Source organism: Coffea arabica, chromosome 6c (assembly GCF_036785885.1).
Source record: "Coffea arabica cultivar ET-39 chromosome 6c, Coffea Arabica ET-39 HiFi, whole genome shotgun sequence".
NCBI lineage: Eukaryota > Viridiplantae > Streptophyta > Magnoliopsida > Gentianales > Rubiaceae > Coffea > Coffea arabica.
The window spans coordinates 13285204-13294929 of record NC_092320.1 but is presented as its reverse complement, the minus strand read 5'-3'; the positions used below and the strand labels follow the sequence as shown (position 1 = coordinate 13294929).

The 9726-nt window shown below is 36.4% G+C and overlaps 2 protein-coding genes across 3 annotated transcripts; one reads left to right on the top strand and one right to left on the bottom strand.

Moving 5' to 3' along the window:
• LOC113691955 (transcription initiation factor TFIID subunit 13) lies at positions 1–4626 on the top strand. Of its 2 annotated transcripts, none has more exons than XM_027210286.2 (6): positions 1–207; positions 851–973; positions 1073–1110; positions 2122–2181; positions 2288–2362; positions 4340–4626. In XM_027210286.2, exons 2-6 carry the CDS (start codon positions 871–873, stop codon positions 4448–4450), a joined length of 387 nt encoding a protein of 128 aa, XP_027066087.1. In that variant the 5' UTR covers positions 1–207; positions 851–870; the 3' UTR covers positions 4451–4626. The 2 variants fall into 2 exon arrangements, with proteins under 2 accessions (XP_027066087.1, XP_027066086.1); XM_027210285.2 differs by having other exon boundaries at positions 3–207; positions 782–973.
• Positions 4627–6958: 2332 nt separating this feature from the next.
• Positions 6959–7825, bottom strand: LOC113692958 (uncharacterized). The gene is made up of 2 exons (XM_027211555.1): positions 7782–7825; positions 6959–7445 (listed from the first exon to the last, which is right to left on the bottom strand). Exons 1-2 carry the CDS (start codon positions 7823–7825, stop codon positions 6959–6961), a joined length of 531 nt encoding a protein of 176 aa, XP_027067356.1.
• Positions 7826–9726: the final 1901 nt, after the last annotated feature.

Sequence of the window (9726 nt, the reverse complement as noted above, 5' to 3'; positions counted from 1 at the left end):
ATAAATTCAGTTGCTGTTGCTGCTGCTTTCTCCTCTTCTTCCCTAGTCTCCCGGCGATTCTATTCCGCACTCCTCCGGTGACCGTTCTCTGGCGCTTTCTCTCTTTTTATTGCACCAGAAGCCTGCTAATTTCAGTTTAATTGGCATCTGGGTTCATAAATTTCACCTCAAAGCAGCTGATTTGGCTCATCTCCGTGCACAAAACAAGTAGGTTATATTTCGTAAACTTGTTTTATTTTTTTTCAAAACTTTCTTGTATATTTCAGTTTTCATTCTTTAGTTTATTATGAATTGAATTTGAATTTGGAAATTTTGTGGTAACTTACAAAAATATGACGTTTGTATTTCATACGACTCGACAAATGTTATAGGATTGTTACCAAGTGGTTTATTCTGAGATTGATGGTTGTATGATCAACTATTCTGCTAAAAATTTCAACCAGAGTTGTGCTTCTTGAAGTATTGGGTTAAAAAAGGAAATGTTGTTTATTCTTTTTCATTTTTCAGCCTGTAGGACTTGATCAAGTCCATTGATTACGCCTGGTGTTGCTTTTGTTGAGTGCTAAAAATACCGACTAGAGCTTTGTTCTTTTTCTTTTTTTGGTTGATTATCCTTCTTTTGTTTGTGCAATTTCTCGTGCAAGTGGTATCTTTCTTAGAGAAATATTTAAGTTTGACATTATTGGTTTTCTGAGATATTGAAACATCTAAGACAAAGTTATGAAATGAAAAGATTTTTTCTTTCCATGTTTGTAAACTGTGGTTACATATACTGTTGAAGGTGCTGCATCATTTGTGCCTTTCTGAGTACCAAATGGAGATTTAAGTCATTCATCTTGCTCTGAGGTAGGAGGTAGCAGCACCTAGAGGATGAACAACCCTTCAGCAGGACCATCGTCAAAAACAAAAGTAGGGTCTTCCCAATCATCTGAAACTTCATTTAAGCGCAAGCGTGGAGTGTTTCAGAAAGACTGTAAGTAATTGAGAGTTGTTACTTTCTCTCGTCTTTTCATTTGAATGGACAGGTATGCTTGGTTTTAATTCTTTTTATTTATTTGATTTGATGTAACAGTGCAGCACATGATGTATGGCTTTGGCGATGATCCAAATGTACGTGTTATCTCTATTGCTTAATCACCTTTCACTCAATACTTATTTCCTGCTGCAAATTTTAGTTATCAAAACTTGGTTTTATCTTACTTTTAAGAATTATATATTTATCTCTTTCACATTAGTGAAGACCGGGGGAAAGTATTTGGTTTCACTTTTGGGGGAAAAATGCGAGTTATGATCTTATCATAAGGGTACATAAAACCAATCTTCCAAACCTTCATGAGGTTTGCCTTATATCTCTTTCTATTATCATAAGGTGATTCCTTTTGGCAGTCACCTTTATGTGGTACTTGCTAATGACCCCCTTAATAATGTAGTTTTAGTAGTATGATGAATTTTTTTCATGATTGTGGCAAATTTTGATGGCATTAGTGGACTGCCAAATGTTTATGAATGTAATACAAACCAGAGGATAGGGTATGTGACTTCAATAATTCGAGGCGGAGGTCACATAAATGCCCCTCTTTATTATAAATATAGGGGAATTGAAGATTTGGGCAATCAACTATGTCTTAATTTCTTCAGTCTTTGACCATGTTGATTGCTTCTATTGATGTCTTTACAAATTATCTGCAGTGCATTGCTTGCTACTACTTCAGTCGTGAATTGGAGGATTTATACTGTCATTCTTAAAGAAATAAACAAAAGTTTCTTTCTGTTTCCTTTTGTAATTGATATCATTTAAGTAAATTAATGAGCACTGTATAATGTGCTTGGTAGATGATGTTATTTTCCAAATAGGTCCAATCATTCTGGATGCGTGGCTTGAATGTTTAGAATGTGTATAAGTAACACAATGAGGTCATGGACAATTTTTTGGTCAAATTGGTATTAAGTATCATCTTTAGGACGCGATTTTATAGGCTTAGCAATCATATTGTTGCAGCTATCATGAAATGGTTTTGTTCTAGCTTTATTTGGTGTAAAATCATGTGTGTCCTTTTTTCTTGGTTATTTTTTTAGGAAAAAATCTTACTTGTGTCGTACCTTCTTCTGTTATACTTGCAGCCTCTTCCCGAGACTGTGGCACTTGTGGAAGACATTGTTGTGGAGTATGTCACAGATATGGTAAGCTAAAATCCTTCGTATAGAAGATAAACAACTACTCAGGGAACTTATAATGGAGAGCTTGTATGTTTCTTTTGGTCTGATTCTGTATATTTAACTTTTGCAGGTCCATAAAGCTCAAGATATTGCATCAAAAAGAGGAAAGCTTCTGACTGAGGACTTTCTGTTTTTAATCAGGAAGGTAAAATTTCCTGCAGCACATGATTTTAATACCATGTATAATGCATGCTTTGGCCATTTCATTTTCCTCCATATATGCTTAGCCTTACTTTTTATAAGACTTATTTGACATATGAATTTAGTTGTTTTAAGACATTATTCATTTTTCTTGCAATTCAGCTCCATCAAACCAGAAAAAGGTAATGGGAGTTGGCTGGGGTAGAGTGTTTACTTGTGATATAGTGGGTGTATTTAGGGCTGTCAACGGTCCGGGTCTAGACCCGGACCCGGACCGGATCCGTCAAATTTATCCGGGTATGGGTAGGGATTTAATTCCGTTACCCGGACCCGGATCCGGATCCGTTTTGCCAAACAAAAAAACGGGTCGGATACGGAATATAGTATTTCGACCCGTATTGGACCCAGATCCGGATATAAATGGATTAATAATTTAAAATATATATATTTATTAATATAATTTGATTAGGATGATGTATTTGAGTAATCAATATAATTGGACCCGGATCCTAATCAATATGATTTGATTAGGGTGATGTATTTGAGTAAGGTTAATTTGATTTCTTTTCTTATTTGATTTTTTGTGTATTAGTTAGAAATTAGTTTATAAATATATGTTTTTTTCTCATTTTTGTTAGGAATTATAAATTTTTTTAGTTTTTTTTCGGGTAGACCCGGATCTGGGACCCGTCGGATCCGGATCCGGAACAGAGTAAAGACCCGTCGGGTAAACGGGTCGGGTTTGGATCCGATATAGTGTGCCGGGTCCGGGTCTAGAATAATGAATTCCAGCCCGGACCCCGCCCCGGCCCCGGCCCCGTTGACAAGCCTAGGTGTATTGCATGGCCATTCTTGTTGAGGAAGTTAAATATCTCACCAAATGGTTGAAGATAAAGCTATAACTTTAAACCAGATCCTTAGAATTTATGAAGTTGCTGCAGAATATAAGGATATGAGTTGATGGGCTTTTGTTGTTGTGTTTATATAGCTGTTAGATGTATAACATACTTGGAATTTTCAAGTTGCCCAGAATAGTGTCTGAGATTCTTAATGTTCAATATAACAGCACATCTGACAATTTTTATCTTCATCCCAAAATGATAGGAGTTTAGTTCGCGAGTGAAGGTTTACGGATCATTTTATTCTTTTTTCACTGAATTAAAAAGTACATAAAAACTTGATACTTATAATTCTAGGCACCCTATTGGAAAGCATCTTTGCAGCCCAAGAAGTATAATTTCATAAATTCCATCTTGCAGTATATACAGGAGATTAAGACATTGATTTCTCAGCACTCATGTAGTTGGTCAGAGAAAAACTTAATTGGCTCCTTCTGATTGGAGAATCCTTAATCTTAGTGGTTTCATTTTGTGTTTGTTTTTAACTTGGGATGACTATTTCACTTGCATTTCATCATTCGCCATACATGGAGTTGTTTTCTGGCCATGGGGGGTGACATAATGTTTTTTCCCTTGCCAGATTTATTCTTCATCTGCATTTCCTGTCCATTCGATGTGCCATTGGCTTTAAAGACCTGTCTGATCCTTCCTGTCCATTCGATGTGCCATTGGCTTTAAGACCTGTCTGATCCTTTTTATGTCTCAATTTTTGTTTAATTCTTTTGCCACCTTGGAGGAATTTTTGCTTTTGGTTTTTTTGTTGGTTTAAAAGGGATTCTGAACAAATAGCTCTCTTGACAATTGTTAACTAACCTGAGTATATTCTGCTCGGCTGCCTTGTTGATGCCATTCAGATCGAAAAATTGGATAAATCCTCCATATTGTGTTCGACTCTCCCTGAGGATTACCAATACCTGTATTACAATTATCTTTGCCGCTGTACTTAAATTTGGATATCCTCAGTTTCTATGGAAGTTTTTGTGTTATGATTATTTCAATTCAATTGACAAGCTTTATGTATGTTACAAAATTTTGGCTACAGTCAGTTTGGACTAATCATAAGTCATTATCTGATTCTGCAGGACCTCCCGAAGCTTAATCGCTGTACAGAATTGCTGTCTATGAATGAAGAGTTGAAACAAGCGAGAAAAGCCTTTGAGGTTGATGAAGAGAAATTGGCATCAACTGAATGATTTAAAGCTAGTCAAATTCATTTTGTTATCGACAGGAATTTTTTTGATAAAGCTCTAGAATTGTAAATAAACATGAGAATAGGCTTTGGAAATTATGCTTCTCCCAAGTGATCCTGCTAAAGACGATTCGCCTGCTTGAGTGGTGTGGTTTATAGATTCCTGCATTTTATTCCTCATTCTTTGTTTTCTTTGCAGGAAGTTTAGGCTGCAAAACCATTAATTTGAGTAGAAACTGTAGTTAGTTTAGGTTATTTAGCACTAACAGTACGGGTAAAAACCATCCCTGCTGTGCACATTACATAAATTTATTTCCTAAATATTTGTTGACCGACAATTGAACAGTCCTTCAAATGAGCTGAACCCAATCAATTTGAGATTTTGTCGCAAGAAAATCTTAAACCTACCACTATCCTCTAACAAGACAATTCTTGAATGCTAAGATTGTCCGATCATATGCAACATTGGTTGAATTTAACTTCCACGAAAAAAAAAAATTCAATAAAAACAGGACCAGCCTTGAGATGTCATCTAGCTTGATACGTACCTAAATCACAAATATTCAAACATTTTGTACCTTTTTTTCCACACGTCATACTATTCAATTCAATAAAAATCCAGACAGTTTATATTATTAATTTATGTGATGGAGAATTGCTCCCGAAACTCTATAGAGAGCCTTTAACTTAAAAGAGTTGAGCATCAAAAGATGGGGAATTTTTGTGTTTCCCATTCGCTTGACACATATTTGATGATCACACATTGCATCATCCCCAGAGATGAAGCTTCATAATAACGTTTGAGGGCCCAATTATATATATTGCATTCAGTATATCCTGCAAAGCCGAGCAGAGCTGTGAATGATGAAACCGATAGATACCCAATTTCAGGATCTGTTGCATTTTCTCGGCAGGCTTTAAGATCGTCAAGAACACTATAACTTTGCAATTGAGAACAAGAAACAGCAGACACAATCCAAGCATTATTTTATCCCTTTCGTTGTGATACGGATCCATTTCTGGTGTTTTTGAAGACATGTACCTAATTAATCCGTGCTTCATTTGCATCTACAAATTGCTTTGTATTCACCTGCTAAGAGGATGCAAATTGAGGCAAGGAGACCAAGTTTGAGCATGTTGTTGTCACTGTTAAGTTTATGGGATCAAATGCTGTGGTGGTTGCAGCTGTGGATTCATTGGTACTTTAAACTCTGTTGATTTACAAAACGTACATTGAAGAGGTGATTTCTGGTCTGGTGAGCTGTGCTGACCAGCTGGGGATTTCTTCCTAAGCGAGGCACAGCTATCTCAAGAGGCACCTATTAAGATTACAAGAGACGGGGCTATATCCCTCGATTCTCCTCCGACGATCTAGTCAGTTTGGATAAGAATCAAAGTGGAGGGAGTTTTTGAAAGTGGTTCTTACAGAATATTCAGTAGTGACTTTTTTGAGTGAGAAGTTCTGATATTTATATGAGACAACTTGGAGGGAAGGGTAGTGGGGTCCAAGCTCCCAAAATCTAACTGAGATTGAGCGTATCAACCTGATTTGACAAGTCGGTGCAGTGGAGAGGTCCCGTCAGATGTCCTGTCTGCCCTGCAGATGTCAGGATCTTGGACAGGACCTCGATTGTCGTGTCAGGCATAATGCCAAACCGAGATGATAGTAAATGCAGGAGTCACCTCGGTTATTCGTATGCGATGTTATCTGGGGTGATCAAAACGGATAGGGGTCGTCCCAAGTGATGTAGAGACCATCTAGGTACGGCCGAGTCGATAGGACCATTATAAGCATCCTTAGGTAGAAAGGAGGGCTGACTCGGTAAGCCGAGCCGGAATCACCATCCTCGTACACGAAAAACAACTAATTGACATGAAGCATAGCTAATTTCAGCAATGGTTTTGGCTATATCAAGCCAACCTCATTTAATACTTTCTTGTGACTCTTGCATCATTCTTCACCACGCTTGGCAATCAATGACAACCACACTGGTACCATATCTTATCTTTGATGGATGATTCAATGACAAGTCTGAATAAGAAATACACCTTAAACTAATGAGTAAGAATTATATTTAGAAGACATCCCTATGGTCTAACTAGGACCGTATATTCAATTCATATGGATAAGGTGGTTAAAAGGCAACATGCATGTGTCATAGCAATCCCTGGCTAAGATGCTTTTTTTTTTTTTAAGATAAAAAGCTTATGATGAAAGCAAAAGGAAAAAAAAAAGGGTAAAGAATTGTTATATTTTTATTTATACTTCAAGAAGTGGAGCTACAGAAACTCAATATTGTCCCGTTAACATAGTGAAATCAATACCAAATTCTGGTGAAAATGGCAAGGTAACCATTCTCGAGGCACATTTTTTACATGTTACTGAGGGCAAGGTAACCAAGTTTTGGATCTAAGTTCTCTCCTGGAACTGGAGATTCCATAAATTTCCTTCCACAATTAGTTCAATTGAAATTCATACCACTCAATCAAATACAGTTCCAAACTCATAATATCATTTAATATGAAGGAGAATTGCTCTAGCAACTCTATAGAAGCCCTTTAACAAAAAGAATTCACCATCAAAAACCGGGGGAATCTGCTTGCTTCCAATTCTCTTGAGACATCTCTGATGATCACGTATAGCATTGTGTATGACTGCTGAAGCTTCATGATAACGTCCATGGTTGCAATAAATTTTTGCATTTAGTATATTCAACAGAGCAGATTTAACATAAATTTGGCATGATCGGCATGTTTCCTTAAAGCCGGTATCTGTTGAATTTCTTTGGTAGGCTTCAAGATCTATAAGAACACTATCACTCTGTGATTGACAACAAGAAATGGCTAATAGTGCAAGCCCTCTTTTATCCCTTTCGTAACGATGCTCGTCCTGCGAAAAACAAATTTGGCAATATGCATATTCTGGTGTTTTTGAGCAAATGTAATCGACAAGTGCTTCGTCTGAGCTTATGGTTTGTATGTATTGAGCTGCCATGAGGCTGCAAAACAACCCAAAAAGACCAAATCTCAGCATCTTGTTGCCACTGTTTCTTGTGACAAGGTTGGATGGGGATGGGGGGTGGTTGTGATTTGCGATTCTGCATTCATTGGCACTTATAAGCTCATTCATTCACCAGATTAAATGAAATGTGACTAGTTGACAAAAGGCATAGCTAAATTTAGTTGCAAATTCGGCAATATTAAACCAAATCATTTAATACTTTCCTGATCTTTCTTGGACGAACTAATTACATGTCTTGCACAAAAAAAAAAAAAAGAAAAGAAAAATGACTAATAATTATCCTCGAACATCCCTATCATATTATAACTAGTACCACATACTGGAATCAGATGGGTGAAGAAGCAAAATTGCTTCCATAATCTGTCTAAGATAAAAATGTTTATGGTGAAATGAAACCAGAAAAGGGTAAGGAATTGCTACAATTACATTTGATGGAGTACAACTATAGACTCTATATATAATATCCCTTCAACGTACTAAAATTAATATATAACAAATTCTCGTGGAAATGATAAGGTCCATAATGTCTGGGCACATCTTTGATAATCATCGAGAGCTACTCTCACTAAATTTGAAGATTCTTTGAAATGCCCATTCACCCAATTGCGGCACGCAATTGCCAGATTTATATAAACTTTAAACGCATATCATAATTGCTTGAATTAAATTGGCTTTCTTAGTTTAGACAATCGGTAATCTGCCGACAACCTTGTTTTAGGTTGAATATTCTAATTTTTCCCCTAAAGAGATGTCTAATTGTTAGTTGCTCTAATATTTGCTCAATCTCATGTTTATCCAAACCCTCTAACCTTTCTCTATTTTCTTACGTAGTAGTATTCTCCAACTAGCTAGATCTATTGATGAATATAAAAACGCGAGCTAAGGAAAGCATTTCTTCAAATCTGAAACCGGGTAGATTTTAGTTGATATTATAGATTTTTTCCTTTTTTTTTTCAAATATTTTATGGCTTCAAAGCAGCTATCTCACTAAAATCTAAAAAATTCCATGCATTAATTCTTCAAAACTGTAAGCTTTCTAGAGCTACAATTATGCACCATAACACCCAAAATTACTATATATAGTAGTTATAATCTAATCTGCTATCATGTAAATCGCCACTTTAAACACTGCTCTACATATTACCTCACAAATCAATAAATTTTTCCTTTTGGTTAGTTTTTGGTGTATTAATCCCTGTATAGCTCCACTAATATGCTACATCAACATATGGCAGTGATCTTGACATATCCTCAAAACTATAGGTAATACTTGACTTCGGATCAGAATTATAGCATTTTGAAGAGGTACAATAATAAAAAATCATTCAAGAATCATGCTCCGCAAATATTTCTTTGCGTTGCTTGTTCTTGATCAGCATTATATATCAAAAAGGTAAATAAATGTTGGGAAAGGGGTACCAGTACAGGCACACAATATCAGAGTTAGCTCAGGATAAATTTTTCTTTTCCCAAATACCAGTTAAAATAGGAATAAACTAAATCATCAAGTAATAATACCAATAGTGATAATAAAATGCAAGGAAAAATAAAAGGCACAGGACACCAGGATTTTTACGTGGAAAATCCAAATTGGAAAAAATCACGGGATCTAGTTCAGTAAAAAAAACTCCACTATCACAATAATGAGAATACACAGGTTTACCCGAAATATTCGGATGACAATAATATCACCAATACCAATCAAGCCAATCTGCTACAAAATCACTCTTCAAAAACTACAACTGTCAAAGAAGTGGGTTTGGAAAGGTGTTATCAAACGAAAAGGAAATCTACAATCTGAACCGGTAGATAAGTAGAAGTTGATGAGAGGATCGCATGGGTAAAATTTCGTCTCAATCGGGTTTCGAATCGCCCTTCAATCAAGACCTTGAAGTCTCTCTCTCTCTTCGTCTCACTCAAAGTGGCGGCTGGAATTTTTTTTTCTTCGCACAAAGGACCGAAAGGCTACCTGCAGCTGCTATTTGAATAAAGCTTGAGAAGCCCTCAAGCTTTTTGCATAAGTGGGTTGGCCCACAAATGGGCTGGCCCACAAATCCAACAATCTCCTCCTCCAGCTCATTTGGGGGGTTCCATCAAACCTGTTTCTTGTCTGCAAAATAAGAGTTTATTTTTAGGCAGTGCCTTGGTAAACATGTCAGCACCATTATCATCTGTATGCATCTTCTCAAGTGTCAATAATTTGGAATCCAATACTTCCCGAATCCAATGATATCTCACATCAATGTATTTGGATCGAG

Excerpts from the sequence above, each read along its gene's own strand:
- LOC113691955 (XM_027210286.2), top strand. The coding sequence starts at position 871 with ATGAACAACCCTTCAGCAGGACCATCGTCAAAAACAAAAGTAGGGTCT. Across the intron at positions 2,182-2,287 it reads TGGAGTATGTCACAGATATG|GTCCATAAAGCTCAAGATAT; the intron begins GTAAGCTAAAAT and ends TAACTTTTGCAG. Across the intron at positions 2,363-4,339 it reads TTCTGTTTTTAATCAGGAAG|GACCTCCCGAAGCTTAATCG; the intron begins GTAAAATTTCCT and ends CTGATTCTGCAG.
- LOC113692958 (XM_027211555.1), bottom strand. The coding sequence starts at position 7,825 with ATGGAAGCAATTTTGCTTCTTCACCCATCTGATTCCAGTATGTG. Across the intron at positions 7,446-7,781 it reads CCATCTGATTCCAGTATGTG|CCTCATGGCAGCTCAATACA; the intron begins GTACTAGTTATA and ends GTTGTTTTGCAG.